We start from the raw sequence: 21,554 nt of genomic DNA, 5'->3' as shown, positions 1-21,554 counted from the left end.
TGCACTAATTAGAAGGGTATCTCCTTCCCACCCGGCGCCGCCCCAACAGCTGCTGTGGACATGGGAGGGGCAAAGGTGTCTGGATTTGCAGGCCTGAAGCATTTTTCTCAGAATTGCCTTTTTGCTTCTGCATCAAATCCAATCTAGAATTCTTCCTTGTGTTAGGCAAAGGTCACTTTGTTCTCTCTCTTCCTTTGGGTGTCAGAGAGGTTGCCTGACATCGAAGATGGTGCTCAGAGAACCTTCCAACCCCCCAGGCAGAACTCACTCAAACACAAAGCCCCACACCTACAGTCAGCCCCTGAGCCTGATCTTTACCTCCAGAGGCCACAGACAGGTGCATGGGCCTGACCTGCTTCCCAGCCTCACTTCCATCCCTCTGAGAGCCTACAGGTGACTTCATACATCCTGACATGTGAGCTTTGGTACTATCTACTGTCAATTTTCGTTCCCCTTGTCTATGGAAAACACCACTTTTCAGAGGTCCATTCATGTCTCCCTACTCACCAGACCCCACAGGCTGCTGCCCCTACCACTACAAAACCAGCACTAGCCCCTGGTGAGGCAGTCAGTGTAACTCCTCCATAGCACTTGGGTCCCTCTGGTTTGTATAACAGTTGTGTATATATTAGTTCCTACCCTTGAGGATGCAGCCACCCAGCCATCCTGGCAGAGTCTAAGACCACAATCACGATTTAATTGAACACAACTGAACTCAATGGAGTTATCACCTGTCATTTCCCCTCAGAGAAGTTGGGGGAGGGGGGCCAGGGGATGGAAGAAAATAGGAGTATTATTTGAGGAACCTCCCAATTAACAGGATTTAGATATTGCAGCTAGACCAAAAAAAGAAAAAAATGTAGCATAAGTTCTCTACACCCTAATTTCCTCAAAAGGAAAGTACAAAATCAGAGTATCTACCATTTGCAGGGTTATCAAAAGAATGAAATGAGCCTGAGTATATAGCTCAGTGGTAGAGCACTTGCCTAGTATATATGAGGCCCTGGGTTCCATCCATAGCACTTAAACATTAAATAAATAATTTTTTTTAAATTGTGTACCAAGCGTTGAATTCAGGATCATTCAACCATTGAGCCACATCCTCTGCCCTATTCTGTATTTTATTTAGAGACAGGGTCTCACTGAATTGCTTAGCACCTCACTAAATTGCTGAGGCTGGCTTTGAACTCTTGATCTGCCTGCCTCCCGAGTTGCTGGGATTACAGGTGTGTGCCACAGTGCCTGGCTAAATAAATTAAAATTTTAAGAAGAATAAAATGATATGATTCATATAAAGATTAAGATTGGCAATGTCCGTAGGACACGGAGATGTTGCCACAGATAAGATTTGGGCAGAGAAGCATGTCAGACAGGGAGTCACCAGACGAGTCACACTCTCCTCAGTTACCAAGTGGTGAGGCTGATTTCTTGGAGCATATATTAAATCAGGCAGCTTTGGAACATGGGGCAGGACCCTGAATTCCAGGTGAAAACTCTCCAAAGAGCAAGCTGGGACACAGGTCAGCATGACCAGTGTGCTGGCTGGTCACTCTGAGGCAAGTTCCTAAGGGGCCAGTGACAGGGGGCCAGGCCTTCCACTCTTCTCCAGAATCCTGACTGCTTCCCAGGCACAGCACAGCCTAGCCTCATAGCAGAGGAAGCAAAACGGCACAACATACCCCAAAAAAACCTGGGTGGAAATTTCTGCTTTAGGCTCTTTACTTTTTCCCCCTGGTCTGTGAAAATCTTCCAAGAACTTGAATACAACCATGAACCAGGGCAGATGTGCTCAGAGACTTGATCTGTAAGTTAATGACTCACACATGTCTCAGGAAGAACTTTCCAATGTTCTCTTCCCTCTTCCCTGGCAAATATTTATCAACCCCCACAGTGGAAAGTGTTCTTGCCAACCCGCCTGGCTCTGTTACAAGGTCCTAATACCAGGCTGTTAATGTATGACAATCCTCCGTGGGCAAGACATCTTATTTTTTATGAAAAGTAGGGTGGAAAAAAAAAAAAACACTTAGAAACCAATAAACATCTCTACTGTCTGACTGATTCTACCTTGAAAAGCTGCCTTGAGTTTCCATGTGCTGCATAAATCCACCCCATTTTAGAGCTGCAGAAGTCCCTGTCCGCACTCCTGATAGTCCCAATCACTTCCAACTCCTGGTGGCTCTGACAGAGGAAAACTTCCCTGACAAAGTAGATAATTCTTCCCTGCTTTCCCAGAGCAGCACTCAACTGAGATTAATCTTCCCTTACCTTTGCCGATCCTCCTGCTATTTCTCAACATTTCTTCCTAGGGCTTCAACCCAGGCCAAGGCAGTGTTTTATCAGTGTGCAAAATATTGGCAAAACTTTAGGCACTTGTAGCAGCAAACAGACTTTTCTTCACCCCAACTTTTCCACTCCAGGTTTTTGTGCCAGGTGCAGTGGCACATGCCTGTAATCCTACCAACTCCTGAGGCTAAGACAGGAGGATCTCGAGTTCAAAGCCAGCCTCAAAAGCCAGCCTTAGCAATGGTGAGGCCCTAAGCAACTCAGTGAGATCCTGTCTCTAAATAAAATACAAAACAGGGCTGAGGATGTAGCTCAAGAGTTTTCAGGACAATCACCTCAGTGGATGGTGAGTGGGACATATTACTAGCTCACCTTACTTTTAGCATCTAATCTAGGTTATCACTTCATCTGTTTCTATCTAGATAGTTAGTTATACAGATAGATACTACATTTAAAATGTCAAATGATGTTTAGATATAAGAAACAGTGTTTTTGATCTTTCATTCTCTATAACCCTCCTCCCAAAATACAGACTTGACAGTAAAACAGAGAAGCAAAGAAATGTTTTTTTCTTTACTCCAAATTTACAGATTTGTCCTCTTTCACCAATAAAGCTTTCTTCTGAGAGCTCTTAGGACTCTCGGAATGGTTTGTGAATCAAATACACAAGAGACAGCAGCTATTCAAAAATGTGAAACTATAAGAAACAAAATTTAAAGAAAAATGATAAAGGCCAGAAACCCAAATGTACACAAAATCAAGAATATGAAGAAGATAAATTTAAAGTTTTATTTTTCTAATTGTTCTAAGAGATAACAGTTTGTACATATTGATAATAGCAATAGCTTATTTGATTCTGTATATATGAATGACAAGAAGGTACAAGGGAAGGGTGGGAGAAATTAGGACAATTTTGTTATCAGAGGACACACACATACTACCCATGAAGCAGCACAGAGTTATCTGAAAGTGAACTTGGATTGGTTTAATGTATGTTGCAAACCCAGGAAGTATGAAGAACTGTGTCTACAAATTTGATGACCTAGGTGAAACGTACCAATCTGACAAAAGTCACACAAGAAGAAATAGACAATGTAGTTATTGAATTAATAATTTTATTCCAAAACAGAAAGCACCAAACCCAGTTTAGTTTCATTGGCAACTTTAACCAAACACCTTAGGAAGAATTATACCAATTCTCTATGAACTCTTCCAGCAGATACTTCTAATTCATTTTATGAGGACAGTATTATCCTAACTCCAAAACAAGCCAAAGAATTACAAGAAAAGAAAGCCACACAACAATGTCTCATGAACATAGACACAAAAATCACCAGCCAAAATAACTAGCAAATTGAATCCAATAATGTTTAAAAATAAAAAAAGTTATATACCATGACCAGGTGAAATTTATCCCAGATATGAAAGGCTAGTTCAACTTTCAAATCAATTGTTTCCTATTACATTAACACACAACTGAAGAACAATCACACATTGAGAGATAAGAATCTCTAGACAAAATTCAACACCTCATTCACGACAAAACCTCTCAGTTAAACTAGGAATAGAGTGGAACTTTCTCAACTTAATAAAAAAAAATACTACCAAGAAAAACCTATAGTTAACATCATGATTAACTATGAGAAACTCAATGCTTTCCTGCTATGGTCTGAAACAAGGCAAGATGTCCCCTCCCATCACTTCTTTCAACATTGTACTGGAAGCCTGCCAAGAAAATGAACTACAAAATATATAGATTGAAGAAATAAAAATGTCTTTGATCACAAATGACCTGATAGTGTATATAGAAAATTCCAAAAGAACTATCAAAAAATACTCCTGGAGCTCATAGGAAATTAAAACAGGGTCATGGGATACAAGATTAACACATGAAAGTGAACTGCTTTTCTGTATACCATGAACAAACAAACAGGATTAGAACACAAAATACCACTTACATTAGCATCCCCAAAATGCTTAGGTGTAAATCTAACAAAAGATGTGTAAAATTTATATAAGAAGAACTACAAAACTCTAATGAATGAAATCAAAGAACTAAATAAATGGAGAAATGTCCCTATTTTAATTGATGAGAAGGCTCAATATTGTCAAGATGTCAGTTCTCCCTAACTTAATCTATAGATTCAATGCAATCCCAATCAAAATCCAAGCAGGTTATTTTGAAGTATGTATAAACAAACTAATTCTAAAGTTTATATGAAAAAGGAAAAGACCCAAAATAGCCAACTCAATATTCAAAGAGAAGAACAAAGTCAGAAGGCTGACATTACCTGACTTTAAGATAAACTACAAAGCTACAGTAATCAAAACTGTGTGATATTGGTGAAAGAATAGGCAAATAGATCAGTGGAACAGAATAGAGAGCCTAAAATAGACCCATATAAACAGAGTGGACTGATCTTTAACAACCAAGCAAAGGCAATATAATGGAGAAAAGACAATCAGACAATCGTTTCAATAAATGGAACAAGTGGACATCAACAAGCAAAAACAAAAAAAAAAAAAGAAAAAAAGAAAGAAAGAACCCAGATACAGAATTTGTCTTAAACCCTTCCCAAAAATTGACTTAAAATGAATCATAGAGCTAAATTTAAATACTAAATATGCAATGCCTAGAAGATAACAAAAAACTCAGATGACTTTGATGATGACTTTTTAGTTGCAACATCATAGCTATGGTCTATGAAAGAAAATAATAAAATAAAATAAGATGGACTTTATTCAAATTAAAAGTTTCTGTTCCATAGTAGAAATTGTCATGAAAATACAAGCCACAGGCTGGAAGAAAATATATGAATGAACCTTAACAGGTAAAGAACTCTTTTCCAAAATATACAAAGATCTCTAGAAACTCAACAATAAGAATGAAAACAATCTGATTAAAAAATGGTCCCAAGACCTGGAAGATACTTCTCCAAAGACGAAATACAGATGGCAAATAAGCATATGAAAAGACATTCCACATCAGATCATAGCAACATGATTTGAATGTAGAAACTTAGTCAATGCAACAGTGCTGACAGATAGATTGTCTAAGAAGTGATTAGGTCATGAGGCTCTGGCCTCATAAATGGATTAACGTCATTATCACAGGAATTGGTTTGTTATCACAAGAGTGGGTTTGTTATAAAATCAAATTCAGCCCACTCTAACTTTCTCTTATTGTGTAAGAGCAAAGCAAAAAGTCCTTCACCAGAGGCAGCCCCTTGATCTTGGATTTCTCTCCCTCCAGAACTAATAGGAAATAAGTCTCTATGTCTGATAAATTACCCAGTTTTTTGAAGTTCAGTTATAGTAGTACTAAATGGACAAAGGCACATGTCATCAGGGAAATACAAAATAAAATAACAATTAGATCACTAGACACCTATAGTGTAAAACAGCAAAAACACAGAACATTGACAACACCAAAAGCTAGTAAGGCAGTGAAGCAAGGGAACTCTCATTCATTGTTGGTGGGAATGGAAAATGGCAGAGCCACTTTGGAAGGCAATTTGGTGGTTTCTTACAAAATGAATATACTCTTCCCATATGATCCAGCCACTGTTCACCTTGATATTTTGCCAAAGGAGCTGAAAACTTATTTCCACACAAAAGCCTGTATGCAGATGTTTACCAAAGCTGTATTCATTATTGCCAAAATTTAGAAGCCACTAAGATGCCTTTCAGTAGGTCAATGGATAAACTGTGGTAATACCCAAACGATAGAACACTGTTCAATGATAAAAAGAAATGAGATATCAAGTCATGAAAAGACCTAGGTAAACCTTAAATATGTATTATTAAATGTAAGAAGTCAACCCAGAAAGGCATCTGGCATGCTAAAACAGGCAAAACTCAGGAGACAGTTTTTTTAAAAAAAGTTAAAAAACAAGAGGCAGAAGGAATCAAGGAATAAATTAACAAAGCACAGAGGATTTGTAGGGAAGTGGAATTATCCCAGATGACACTATAATGCTGGACACACCTCATTATAACTTTCCAAACCCACATAATACATAACACTCACTACAGTGAAGTGAAGCCTAAATAACATAAACTATGGACTTCAGATACCGAACATGTGAGAATGTAGGTTTATTAATTTTAACAAATGGGAATGCAACTAGTGGGGGTGGCTACACATAGGTGGGAATAGGAACTACATAAGAAATTTCTGTACCTTTCATACAATTTTGCTGTGAACTAAAACTGCTCAAAAAATACAGTCTATAAAAAATCAACATCAATATACCTTGAAAATGGATACATCAATCAATAAATCAATCACTCTAATGATTATCTTGATAAACTAAATTGTTGGCTGAATAACTCTGGAAATTATTCACACAAAAGCAATTTTAGAATATTAATACCAAAAAGAGGTGATTGAGAGGTTGCTCAGGTATGCTATGATGTGCATAGTTTAAACGAATATTTTTCAAACATTAAGTAAAAGAAGAAACTCTCCAAGTGTTCACATGAACAAAATTCTCAAGAATCTGAAGAACCTTATCAGAGGAAAAAAAAGTTAATAATCTCCAGCTTTCTGAAAATATTGTTCTAATGGAAAAGGGGAACAATATATCCTTATATCTAGCAAAATATATGCATTAAATTTTATCAGTAAAAAAAAATTTAAAAGTCTAAAAGAATGTGCAGACTTTCAAGATTGTGTTCATGCACCCAGGTTCAAGCAACACTATTCTAAATGCTTTGCATTGGGACTGCTCAGCACCCAGTGTATGAATGTACACTGGAGCACCTGGAGTTTCAAACTTCCAAACCTGCATGGTAGCAAACACAAAAAGCATCACTATCAGAATTTTGTTTTCTTTCTTTCTTTTTTCTATAATCCAGGGCATTCAAAATGGCTTTATTTCTTAATGACATGGATACCAAGTTCCTCATGATCTCACAAATGACAAATGTCAAAACAACAGAAAAGCAAGGCTTCCTAAGTCTGAATTTGAGCAGCCTTAATTCTCAGAAATGTGCTGCCATAAGATGGGCTTTGTTCTGTGTGTGAAGCAATTGCATTTCCCCTTTTAAGTATTAAAGATACTGCATATACAAATTTAATTGACAAAAAAGACACAGACAAAGCTTTAGATTATTTTCACATTTTATTAAATAGAGAACAAGTCAAATTGCATTTTCTTTCTCAACAAGTCATTGTCTCTCTCTGGGACCGATAACACATACCTGTGCCTCTCTCACGCTACATGCACACTACTCATTTGTATGGTTGTCATTTCTGCTGCTGTCAAAACTCCCAACCAGAAATGAATGCAGGATTTTTGTCTTTTTCACCTACGGATCCCTGTAGAGTAGGAAAATGGAATCGATTATGGTGCTATTACACAATGTAGATGTTCAAAAAATATGTTGAGAGAAAAAATGCAGAGACACATCAGAGCTGTTCATCACCAAGCTCCTAACTCAGAAGAAAAAATGCTCAGAAATATCTTTGAGTGACCCAGCTCTTAGGAGCCTATGCTCCTTGGCTGACCTAAATATAAAAACTCTCCCTAATCAATGTGTCCTTCTGTATGTGGCCTTTAAAGCGCTAGTGCAATAAACATGATTTCATATTCCTTTGCTCAGAAAGCATTTCGTGAAAAAAATATGAAATTCCATAGAGACCCAGTGACATCAGATTAACTTCAAAACTTTTTTTCCTCCTTGACAGGATCAGAATATTGATTATTCCACCAATACTATCACCAGGATTGCTTATCTCCAGTATGCCAGGCATTACAAAAACCTTTGGCTTCTTAAAGTACTAGAAACACAGAGTACCAAACCTTTTTAGTGGCTTCAGTGAATTCAGCATTAGACTTTTACAATGATTTCTTTCAAGCATGGTCTTGTCTTCCCACTACACATACTGTTAGAGAAAACTGATGACTAATTCTTGCATGGTGACAAAATCAAATTAAAATATCCTTTAAAGCAGGAAACCCTCATTATGATAAAGTTTATTATTATACAGATTTGGGTAGGGTAAAAGTCAAACTATGTCTCTGTATCATCCTAACAATACAGATTGAAAAGGAGACGTAAGGCAATAATAGCTAACCAGGCAGGAGTTAGACATGCCACCAACAAAATAAAGAGGTTACACTACAACACTTGTCTTTCTTTTGAAAGAATAAAGCTTATTTCTTCTCTAGACCAAAGGAAACTATTACGGGAACACCCGCAACAATGAAATTTTCAATAAAGATTACTATAGCATATTGCAAAGAAAATGTGGTAATGAAAATGCTGCTTACGGGTGAAATAGGGGGGGGGAAGGCAGCATATTTTGACTTTTTATTACAGGATATTTAAAAGACAGCTTGGCAATAAATGCTAACATCTTTCTAACGGTTGGGAATGCAGTCATATAAAGCTGAAAATTCACCTTGACTTATTGACACAGCTAAGTTTTAAGTTACATTGCTCGACCCCAGAGCAAATGCACCACACTGCAAAAAAAATAAAAATAAAAATAAATGTGCTGAGCCTCACTTGATCAGCGGAGGTAGGAGTGAGCTACTAGTTACACAGTCATATTAGGCATCTTCACCCAGGGGAGACAAAAAAAGAAGGAGGTGGAAGGAGCAGGCAAATCAGCAAGAAGGGAGAAGAAAGATATGTGAAGGGGAAAAAAATAAGGCCAGAAAAATTAGCTTCCATTAGGATGTTTCTCCTACAAGTCAATTAATTAAAAAAAAAAAAAAAAACATCTGGGATTTACAAAGGCTTCTCTTTGTCGAGACACAGCTGATGAAAGAAAAGAAATTAAAGGCATGACCCTTTCCTCAAGTAAAGTGATTTCACTTTACTTGAAGCATAATGATTAAATTTTGAAAAAAAAGAGTAGAAGAGAATAAAGATATCATTAAGAATCAAATTAAACAATGATGATACGTGTCCTCATGGTTTATGTGCTTATTAAGTCACCATTCTCTGGAATGTTAATGTACACATTTCTTTAAAATTGAATAGAAGGATAGATGTTGCTGCTTCAAGATGACTTAATACTATAAAAGTATCAATTCATTTAAACTTAATTCTTGAACTTTATAAAACTTAAAGATTTCAACTTAAAGATTTGTGAACTTATTCAAGAATTTATATGCACCAAAAAATATACATCACACTAATAAGTCAACAGAAGAAAAAAGATATATGATTCTTTCCTCTTAGATATCAAGACATAAAACTAGGGTGTAATAATGAAATACAGTATGGACTAGATCAGATCAAGATGAACAGAAGCAAGGAACAAAACAGAAAGGTTTAAATTTGGACTCATGCACATGTGAAAAACTAACATATGCCAAAGATGAAACCACAAATAATAGGGAAAGAATGAATTTTAGATGGTGGTAAGAAAAAAGATTCACTGTATGGAAGAAAATGAAAGCAGATTCCTACCTTATCAAATACGGAAATTCAGGCTCCAAATACAGGTAGAGATAACAATGCAAAAGCAGAAGTGTCAAAATAGAGTATACGAAATATTTTTGTGATCTATTAATGGAAAAGACTTTGTAAGCTGTAAGGCAAAGAGCTTATTAAATTTATCACATATGAATCTAGAAGCTTAAAATTAACAAAGAGCTCTCACTATAAACAGATACACAGGAAGATGACAAAATGGGAGAATATATTTACAAAATGTCTAAATCCAACAAGGAATACTTGAAGAAATCAAGAAGAAAAAATAAAAGACACCAATAGAAAACCTATCAAAAGATATGAATAGAAATCACACGAAAAAAAAAAAGATAACATAGGTGCTAGTAAGTATACAAAAGGATGTTTGAACTTTATATTAGTTAGAGAAATGAAATCTAAAATAGCAAGATATCAAATATCAACTACATTAGGAGAAAATCAGAAAGCCAAATTGTTGATTTCAAGTATCTTTAGTAGGACAGAGAGGCTTAGTCAGTCTAACTAAAAAAGGTATCCCTGATGACACAGAACTTCCACTCTCTGTTGTGTATCCTTTTCAAGTAAATCCTCACACAGGTTCTCTAGGAAACCTGTTCAGGATGTTAGTCACAGTGCTGTTTGTGTTACTGGGACATGGAAGCAATCTAGGTATGCATCCCTAAAATAATAGGAAAATTCAAAATGTAGTAAGTTCTCAATCTGGAGTGTCATGCAGCAATTAGAAGCATAACATTGGATGTATGTGTAGGAACAGGGATGGTTCTTAGAAATGCTCAGATGATAAAATAGGAAGAATGAATCTCACATCAAATGCCATTTGTGCACAGTAAAAGTATGCGCTTACACTGAGCATCATGGTATCCTTCCAAACAGTACACTATGGAAAGGGAGGAAAAGAGTAATGGTACAAAAGAGAAATCTGACAAACACCCCCTCAGCCAGGGTATTAAGATCAACATCAGCAATAATAAGTATGTTGATAGCTGGTACCCTTAATATGATGTGGTAAGAAGGGCACTGTATCTCTGTGTTCTTCTCTTCCCAAAGCACATAACGCAATCTAATCACGAGAAAAACTCCAAACAAATCACAGTCAAGGGTCATTTAACTGTACATCTGAACCACTAATTCTCAAAATTGTCAAGATCATCAGAAATCATCAATGTCTGAGAAATTGTCCTGGTCTAGATGAGCTTAAGGAGACAGATAATGAAGTGTAATGTGAAAGCCCACATGAGATCCCGAGACAGAAAAATGAAAAACTAAGAAAATCAGAATAAAGTTTGGACTTCATATTTCAGAATGCATGTTATGTAATAATAATCCATCAATAATGCCTCATTAGCTGACAAATTTACCATAATAATGTAAGATGTTAACATTAGGAGAAATTGGGTCAAGGATATACAGAAATTTCCATGCTTAGTTTGCAACTTTTCTATAAATCTAAAAGTAGTCTAAAATTTTAAGATTATGTTTAAAAAAAATCCCATGCCTCCAAAGCCATTTGCACATATTAAAGATAATGTGCAAATAAAAGACATATCAAATCTAATAAAATGTGCTGGGGTTGTGGCTCAGCGGTAGAGCGCTCACCTACCGTGTGTGAGGCCCTGGGTTTGATCCTCAGCACCACATAAAAATAAATAAACAAAATAAAGGTATTGTGTACAACTAAAAAAAAAAAAAATCTAATAAAATGACTATCCATGGGAATGCAGGGAGGGGATGGGCAGGAGGAGAGGGGATAAAAAGAAAGAAGACCCCTAGCTTTCCCATGTTACAGGTGAAGGATCTAAAATCAGGAAGGTTTAGGGGATTTAGCTAAGACTACATTCAGAGCACAGGCCTGCTGACCTTGAGTGTGCCAAAGGCTCTCTTTATACCTGAAGCATGCTCCATCTGCTCTGAGGACAAACTGAGATTTCTATAGGTAGTAAATAGGGAATTCAGCAGGTAAGTCCAAAGGAAGCATGGAGCTTTCCATAAAGTGGAAAAAGAAGAAAGTGTTACTTTGAGTCTTAAAGCAAGTGACAGCATCCTGAATGGTTTCCTGGAGCTGAAGATGGGAGCTGAGTATAGGGCCAAATTGGTCAGTAAGAGAAGAGGCATTGTTTGGGCAGATCTGGGAGAAGCTGAGTTTACAAAAGACAGAATTGTTGACATGTGTCCATAGCTCCATGGAAATACTGAAAAAGGTGAATGGGTAGGAGTTTTGGGGCCAGAAGCCAGGAAGACATCCCAAGTCAGGGGGCAAATGTTATAACTCCAAGGTTAGAACAGATCCTTTAAAGTCTCAAAGGAGGAATATTGTGGCACAGAAAAGTTTTGTTCTATTTTCCTGTTTCCTTGGTAAAACCTACAATCTTTCAAAAAGATGCAAGAGCCTTTCCAACAGCTAGCCAGGGATAGTAAAGACTATCTGAAAGGCCAAAGAAAAGTGAGGGTGATGGGTAGAGAGGGCAGGGCAACAGGTACAGAAGGAAGGACCTTGACCAAGTACTGCCTGACCAGGTGCATTCACACATTTACAAGATCTTGAGATAAAGTGATGCAATTCAAAGTTAGAAAAAAACTACTCAGAATTAAACCATCTTAGTAGAAGCCTAAGAAAATTAATTAAATTCTGAAATCAGAGAAAACAAGAAGAGCACACTGTTTCAACACCTCTGAGCATCAGAAGAAATTTAAGCAAAGATACAGGGTTTAGATCAACACTCAACCCCACCCACTTAGGCCATAAGGCATTATTAGCAGAAAATCCTGCTAATATCTTTTTTGAAAAAAATAACAATCCCAGATGGCTTAGTTACTTAGAGATCAGAAATGCATATGTTTCTGAATGAATGCTTAGGATGAAAAATCAGGAGAAAAATCATCAGTGGCAATAACCAATTTGTATGGGCTGAAATCTGAGAAGCAACTGATATGCAATTCATTAAATAAGACTTTTATCAAGTCTACCAAGGAGTTATCAGTCAATAAGTTATGATATTATTATCATATGACCATATAATGAAAATATGTGCTGCAATTAAAACACATTATAACAATTTTTTAAAATAATATGGCATGTCTCCATTTATAGAAGACACAGGAAAGGAAAAATTAAGTTGCATCCAAATGCATAGAATATTTCATAGAAAACTGGTGACACTGATTTCATCTGAGAAAACCTGAGTAATTAACAAACAGGAAGAAATGGGAGATTTTTCACATTCTACATCCTTTTAATTCAATTTTGAATTACATGAATTTACTGCCTTTCAAAAAATGAATAAAATGTTAAAGAAAAAAGATCAAATATTTACATATTTATTATCTACCCTTTTCCTCAAAGACTTTGAAACACATTAAAATATACCTGAATCTAATACAAAAGGATAAATAATTGAGAGATGTGGTTATAAAAATGAAATAAGGGAAAGAAAAAAATATCTAGAAATAAAATGAGAACAAGATTTCTGTCTAATTGCTGGATTTGACCATGAATTTAATGTCAAAAGCAAAATGTGAAACATGAGCAGAGAGTTATGCATTTATAATGAGCCAGCCAATCAGAAGAAGAACAGCTTTTAACATTTCTCTCAAATATCCACCTAAAGAAGTCATTAAGAACCCACCCAAGGTGCCCTCAAACACAGCATGCAATTAGAAAGGTGGCTTCATACACCCCAGCACAGCGATTGGTATGGTGTGGTATGAACACGACTGGAAAGCCATAGAGCTCAAAGCTAGGGAGACTGCTGAGACTGGCAAAGCGAGCACAAGGAAGAATCCCACTACTCAGGCATACCTCTCAGCACACAGGCTCCAAGTCACAACTGAAAAATCTCTTGTGTTTAATTAAGTCAAGGGAAATGCAGAAAAAAAAATCCTAATTCGATAGCAGGATATTTCTTTGTCTTTCATACAAACAGCATGACGTTTGCTTCTGTTTCCCGCTTGGCAATCTAATGAAGTGGGTATCAACTTCATGGCAGCCCCCAGACACTCAATTTCTAGTTTATTTGTTTGCCAAAACCACTCCTGTTGAGAGTCACAGCCTTTAATCTCTTTTCTTTTTCTCCAACCCCACTCTTCACCCCAGCATCCCCAAGGCAGACCGTAATCCCTAGGACCCCTGCAACATCTCACACAGACAATGCTGTGTGTTCACCAAACCAGTTTCAACTTTCTCCTGATCACCCAGAGAATCCTTATTTCCCAGCCTCTCTTACCATTAGAAAACACTGGACTGAGTTCTGGCCAGTGAAATGTGGGTAGATATGGCAGTACCACTACCAGTCCTGACCCCTAAGAAGTGCTGTGCACCACTCCACACTCTCCATCAGTCCCCTAGATGTCAGCTGAATTCAGATACTCAGGGCAATGTCAGAAGCAAAGATGGTGGCTCCTTGAGTTCTAAATAATTTTGTGGCACAGAATCTTCCTCTAGTGACATACAATGGGCTATAATATAAGCAAGAAATAAGGTTTTATATCTGAGAGCTGAGATGCTTAGCACAAAAAAAAGCATAAATGTATGACATCAGCTTAGCAGATGAATGGTAAATGGGAAGGGAACAGATATTGCAGATCTAGGTTATACAGTACAGTGGCAAAATATTGGCAAAACTACTTACTGCTCACAAACCTTGTAAAAAACACTACCTGCCACTTGAGCATATACTTCTATTGTAGGAGGTGGAGATAGTTCTAGAAGAACCAGTAAAGGAAGAAGAGTAAAATACTTGAATGTATGTTATTTGTTACTAATTACCTATTATTGGTATTTGTTCAGATTTTTTCATAGAAAAAAAAAGAGAGTGTAATTGACTCATTAGCAGACAGGACAGAGTTAATCCAAAAATTCTGGACTTAGAGAGTTGGAAAAGTCATTCAACAATTGTTTCTAGACACCAAACAGTGATAAACGGCGTTTTAGAAGACATTAAGTGTTGGGGACCCAGTAAGACTTTTCAGTTGAATATTGTGACCCAGGATCTTAGTAATATTAAGGGTATGGCCTTTCCATCTTAAAAAAAATTAACATAACTTCAAAGTTAGGAATCATTAAATACATAGACTTGAAATTGTTTCTAGGAGAGGATTGTATGGTTACTGACACAAAGGAGTTTTCTGAAAGAAAATAAGTCATAAGCTTCACATATTATTGAGAGAATCATAAAGACATTATGATCCTATGTTAGTCAGATTTTTATTATCATGACCAAAATACCTAACAGGAACAACCTAGAGGAGAAAATGTTTATTTGGGGCTCACAGTTTCAGGGATCTCAGTCGGCAGTTGACTGATTCCATTGCTCTGGGCCTGAAGCAAGGCAAACATCTTGGCAGAAGGGTATTGTGGAAGAAAGCTGCTCAGCTTATGGCAACCAGAAAGCAGAGAAAGAAAATGAGGAGTCAGGGACAAGATACAGTCTCCAAGGTCATGCTCCCCAGGGACCTACTTTCTCCAGCCACACTCCACCTGACTACTGTGACCATTTATCCATTCAAATTATTAATCCACAAAGTGGAGTAATTCACTGATGAGGTTATAGCTGTCACATGGTGTATGCTTGGCAAGTGAGAGAGTATGCTGTAGAGGACACTACATATTCCAGTGAGCAACAGTGGTATGCCAATGTGTGTGTTCTTCAGCCCTCCTTCATTATAGCTTCTCCACTAGTAACTCATTTTGTGTTCTAGTGAACTATTTTGACTGTCACTAATGAAAGGTAAGATGACCATGCTGGAGGTTGCTGGAATAAAACAAAATAAAAATATTAAAATACTTATAAATTTTGATAGAGTCCTCAATAAAATAATCAAAGAAACAGAGGTATAGACTAGCAATCAGTCAGAGATAGATAGGTTGACATTATTTGAAACTTTTAAAGAGAACAAAATTTATTTTAGTCTAGTAAATGCACCAACAATTATACTAACAATATCTAGGAGAAAATAGGCATGTCAACAGATTTGAAGAGACTGAAACAATGATTCCCAAGGTACAGTGAAAAGAAGACATCTCCCCAGGAATTCTGCGATAAATAACTGGCATTGTTTTCACCTAGTCAGCAATGCATCAAAAGGAGCACCTTAGCTGAAAACCTTAGGGTAGATGTGGACCCAGTGAGTCCTAATTGTACTACAGTCCAGTTAGTGTAATGCCTAGCAGGACCGATAAGCTACAGAAGCACATCTTGATTTAAGGCTCACAACACTTATGCATCAGAAAGTGGTTGTTCAACTTGTATGCTTATTCAGGCAATGAGATAAAAGATTAAGCAAAGTTGAGAAGAAGATGGGAGAGAATGTGAGAGAAGGAAATAAAGGCGTTAGTCATTTCTTGAAGTCATGAAACTTCAATTGCACATGTTAGGGACCTTCACCTCATTGTCACTACCCACACAACATCTACATCTCATCTCTGAATGGACCTACAGAAGTTAGAAAGTGTCCTTTGGCTGTTCCCTGGATTAAATAGAAGCTAGAGACAGCCAAAGTTCTGTTGGAAGGCAATCAGAATAGCTCAAACAGGAACAATCTGTTTCAACATGTCTCTGTAGGTCCAATGTGACTGCTACTACACTGGTGAAAAAACAATAGTGGAGTCTACAATCCCCAGGTGGGCTAATAGACTCTGTTCTCCAGGACTGACATTGCATCAAGAGTTAGAGAAAGTGTTTCCCAAGGGGTTGCAGAATTGTCTTTCCCATAACTACAAAAGCAAAACCATCACCTTGCAGCCCAAATCCTGAATAGAGATGGAATTAGAATACATTACAATGCTTCTTATGGTGCAGACTCTGAGACTACACTATTCCCTCCTCCAAGCACCCCTCCTCACACTGCCTGTTTATTGACCTATAAGTGCCAGGGAGCAAAATTCTGGGTGAGGCACTATGAGAATAAATGCTCAATGCATGACATCTGCCTGCCTCAGGAAACTCACAATCTTGTTTGGATGTACCAGGATATCTAAGGCACCAAATTTGCAAGGAGTAATTAATTAGATGTGACATGTCAACATAGGGGTATTAGAGACCACAGGAATGGACAAGCAATAGGATCTGCCATACTTATGGCTGGTATTATATGACATTATGGGATCTATCCAACTATCTATCCAATTCCTTCTCACTCTCCTTTCAGATTTGTTCATCTATTTCCTTCCCTAGGCTTTACTAACACATACATACTCATTATATACACACACACACACACACACACACACACACACAGAGTGTATTTATATAGTATGTATGTATATATATACACACACATATATGTATATACCTGCATATATATATACACACACCATATATATATATATATATATATATATACATATACACACACACATACATACATATGCATATGTCTGCATTATACACACACTATCTCTTTATATCATATATTAGCATATGATATATAGACAGTCTCTCTGTCCTTTTGGTTCCATTTCTCATGATCTGCCCTGTATGGTTTCTCTTCATTATTCATATGATCTGCTGCATATGATTTCTTTTCATTCCACATGCCAGGAAGCCACCCCTTCATTCATGCAAGCAGCTCTTTCCCTTCACAGGAAATTGTTCTTTAGCCACTTGAAACTACAGCAAAGTACTCAAGTGGCCTCCCCAGGAAACTATTTCCAATCTCCAAAACATTCAGGCACTCTCATTTGAAAGCTTTCTCTTTCCTTCTGTGTCTGTGTCTACGCGTTCTATTGATTCCAGACAATTCATCCAGTAAGCAGGGACAACATCTAATTATATTTTCCACTGAAACATTAGCATGCTATTAATGCTTAGCAAGTAAGAAAAATAATAATGTCCTTATATTTCCCAGGATGTTTTTTCACATCGGGACTTCATATGCAAAGAAAAAAAAGAGAGAGAGATTTTTAAAGTATAGCATGGAAGGGTTCGATCAATTAGAAATATATTAGGCTTTTCTGTCCTCTTGTATGAAGATTCAGCCTGTTAAATAGGGCATGCAGCTATTAGGCATTAACCCATTTGCTTTTCTCTCCTATTTTGGAGTACTAGCACAGTAGTTTCATGGCTAAAGTTGTATCAAAAGCTATTCTTTTCCTCAACAACACACCTTGACCACCACCAGCGGATTGTCGTTTAGAAATGCTGACTTATAATTTTATGCTCCCAGATGCTAAAGAGGCTAACAAGAGTCCAAACTCCCCTTTTCTTCAAACATTAACCACTCAGTTCTATACATCCTGCTGCCTGCCCCTTCTCTAACACACTTTCCAGGTGAGCCTCTTCAATACTCCTTGGAGACCAGAGGTTTCTTGTTCCAGCAATCCCTAAACTAACTCATTTATTGAAGCCTAGATAAATCATGACAGTCTCCAACAAGTCTTTCTTGACCATACTAGCTCTTCGTGATAAATCACTCTTTGGTACTTGGAATATGCAAAGATCTAAAAAGTTAGCTGCATGATGAAGCATACATCAGGAAGCCAAAAGGCCAAAAGAATTAACACTTTGTTTGTATCAAATGAAATCAGCAGCTCTGCAGAAGCAGGCTGCAGAATTCTACAGATCACATATACAGTATTCACAAAGGTTTTTGTGTCACATCTGAATTTTTTTTCCTCTTAATGAAGTTGATGGAATAAAGTTATTAAGGATAGAAACTATTTCTCATATAGGTTCAGAATCCCCTACAATAACTAACACTAATATTGTTGGACATTCAGAAAATGCACAGTGGATTCTCACTAATTTGCCCCCTAGGGAAACTGAGAGTATGATCAAGTTGAACTGGAGAGTGAAGTCAGGCTGAAACAATAAATCAGTTTAGGGCACTGAGAGTAAGTGTGACAACAAGTGTTGAGTGGGGATTTTAATGTGAATAGAGACTCACTTTATATGCAATTTCAGCAAGGATGGGTGCAGAAGGAAGACAGAATCCAAATATCTGTTTTCAAATGGTCTTAGGGAGAATCTGATTGTATCTGGTAGCATAAAATTATAAGTCATTCTCTTAGAGATGAGGAAGTGACACTGAGGGAAGTGTCCCAACTGAACTAGAAGACATGGGTCAGGCATAGGTCTCCTCAGTCCTGACTGTGCTGTTTTCACAACCTTGGCCACTTTGCAGCAAGAATGCACAGGCAAGCTATTTCTTAGGGAAGGAAGAGCCCCACCTCTGCTGGGAAATGGGGAAGGAAGCATCACTCAGAGTTCTTGCTACATTTAAGGGGAATCCATTTAATGTTGCTGGATGATGTATTAATTGCAGATCTGTTGTAATTTCCATAAAGAAAATAAATCGTTTATTCCATCTATGGTACATTCAACAAATACTAACACATTCTCTAAATTATTGGATTATGCTACAAGGATACAGAATGTATCTTGAAAACTTGAAATCAAATAACTAAAATCTTAATTGAGCAAATAAGATAATTTTTTTCTTTAGAAATGTTTGTCATTGCTTTCAGTATTCTGACATTACTATTCTAGTTCATTTAACAACCAAGTACTGGAAAATACCATTAGTATATTTTTGTAACACAGCCATTCACTCTACAAATGCTAACTGAACATCTATAATGTGCAAGCACTATTTCATCAGGAATTAAAAAAGAGTAAATGAATAAAACTTTGTTTTGGTCCTTAGGAATTAAGAATTTGTTGTGGTCCTTAGGAATTTAGGTTCTTAAGAATTTGGTCCTTAAGTGATTACTTAAATCTAGAAAGACGATTAAAAACAAACATGAAAAGCCTAGAAAAGGACTAATAGAGGTGTATATATTTTCAGAGCAGGGATGAATTCCCCCAATTTTCAACTAGGGATTTCATATTTAATAAAACCTTATGTGTTTATAAAGCAATATCCACCAAAATTAGAAACTTCTTAATTTCAAAATAAATGGACTGATTCCCTCTTAGATAATTAAGTTCACATTTACTTCTTCCAGTACTTGCTTCCCTCTAGACCAAAGAATATAGTCAGCCCTCTGGATCTGTTGTTTCTGAATCTATCGAATAGATTCAACTAATCACAGGTCAAAAGAACTTGGGGGTGGGGGAAGCCAGGAATTTCCAAAAAGCAAAACTTGAATTTGCTACAAGATGAAACTATGTTAAATCCATACAAACAATGAGATATATAGGTATTTTATGAAGTACTGGAATCAATCTAGTGATTACTTAAAGAAGCATACAGGAGCAAATGTATACATTTTATTGCGAGTATTACACTATTTTATATAAGGAACTTGAGCTTTGGCAGGTTCTGGTATCCGCAGGGGGCCCTGTAAAACAATCTCCTGTGGACACTGAGGGAAACTGTATTAATGTTTGTTCATGCTGACTTTAAAAGTTTTCTCCAAAGAGCAAGTTTTATTTGGCTTCATCAAAATGGTTCTGCAAAGGAGTTAATAATGGCTAATAACATAATTTGCATATTTAGAACACTTTCCACCTTCTAAAAATTTCCACAAATACTATTTCAATAGGTCTCATTTAGTCACCACAAAACCCTGAGGAGAAAGCACAGTTATTATCTTTCTCTCTCTGTGTTTGTGTGTGTGTGTGTGTGTGTGTGTGTGTGTGTGTGTGTGTGTTATTGTTGTTTTCATGGTACACAGAAGAATCTGAGATCCATAGGAGTCTTGTGAATGACAGTGACAACCAGCATTTGACAGAATCATCACACAAAAAGAAAATTGCCCTCCAATCTAAAATTACTTACAAGCTGTTACACTTGAAAACTCACGTTCCCATTGTATATGGACTCTGAAAGACAGAATACACCCTGCAGCGCTCAGCATCCTGAGACCCCCCAGATTCTCCACCCATAGTACCTCATTCCCGCCTGAGACACAAACAACCTCTCTTCTTTTCCCAATAAAGGATCAAAAAGCAGCTGTCATTTCTTCCATCCTAAAGAGCCAAAGCCCCTGTATTATGCCTTTTAAGAGTATCTGGGCTTTCCAACTTTGTTATAAACCTGCAGGAGATGTCTTCATTTTGAGCCACATATTTAGGACATTAGTTACCAAGTGGAAGAAATTTGAGGGCATGAAGTGGGCTTCACTCCTACTAACACCTTCCTCTGCCCTGTTTCCCTCTAGTGATTAACAAAAGCCTTTGAGCTTATCTTCAGGGTCACTAGTGGAAAGAGGAGCTGGAACTAATGCACCCTGCTGCATATCCCTGAACAGAACATCAAGGATGAGCAATGACAGATAGAGAAAGCCCACAAGTAGAGAAAGCCCACAGAATCTCTAGGAGATGATATGACCATGAAAGAGAGAGAGAGAAGGAAAGAAATCAATCAATCAATCCAGAAAGCAGCTATGGTCTGAGAATGATGTCCCTAACCCCTTACTCCCCACCCCATATAGACAAGTTTGGTCCATCACAGCCTGACCTTATAGACTCACACCCTGTGGTTCTGAAAATCCACCTCAAGTGCAGAAGGGAGTATGACTCTGAAGCCTGAGTGGGTAAAGCTGTCCTTACCTCGTAATGGGCCACGCGCTGAGATTCGGATATCAGTTGTGCACTGCACACCTTGCAGTAACTGTCTGTAAATAAATCCTGATCGATATCGGAGGACTTCATCAGGCTAAAAGAAATCAATAGAAAAGAGAAGAAAAGTGAGTTCACTGCTTTGATGTTGATGCAGGACATTCTACATGTGTAGTATGGGTTTCTCCACACCTTGAAGTTACCTTGTGGACTAACTATAATAAGAGTACAGTTTATACTAGTTTCATACATTCCCAATAGGGTTGCTGGTACCTTAAAAAATAATAATCTAATTTTAGTTTTCCTGTTCAAACACACTGG

The 21,554-nt window shown here is 37.2% G+C and overlaps 1 protein-coding gene across 1 annotated transcript in view; it reads right to left on the bottom strand.

Annotated features, from left to right (window-relative positions):
- Zmat4 (zinc finger matrin-type 4) overlaps window positions 1-21,326 on the bottom strand; it is a 233,777-nt gene extending 212,451 nt beyond the window's left edge. Inside the window, exon 1 of the mRNA XM_076855273.1 lies at window positions 21,225-21,326. Within this exon, the coding sequence (XP_076711388.1) occupies window positions 21,225-21,326 (102 nt within the window). The remainder of the gene's footprint in view (window positions 1-21,224) is intronic.
- Between the last annotated feature and the right edge of the window lie 228 nt (window positions 21,327-21,554).

Source organism: Callospermophilus lateralis, chromosome 4 (genome assembly GCF_048772815.1).
Source record: "Callospermophilus lateralis isolate mCalLat2 chromosome 4, mCalLat2.hap1, whole genome shotgun sequence".
In the NCBI taxonomy this organism is placed as follows: domain Eukaryota; kingdom Metazoa; phylum Chordata; class Mammalia; order Rodentia; family Sciuridae; genus Callospermophilus; species Callospermophilus lateralis.
This window is presented reverse-complemented; position numbering and strand designations above follow the sequence as displayed.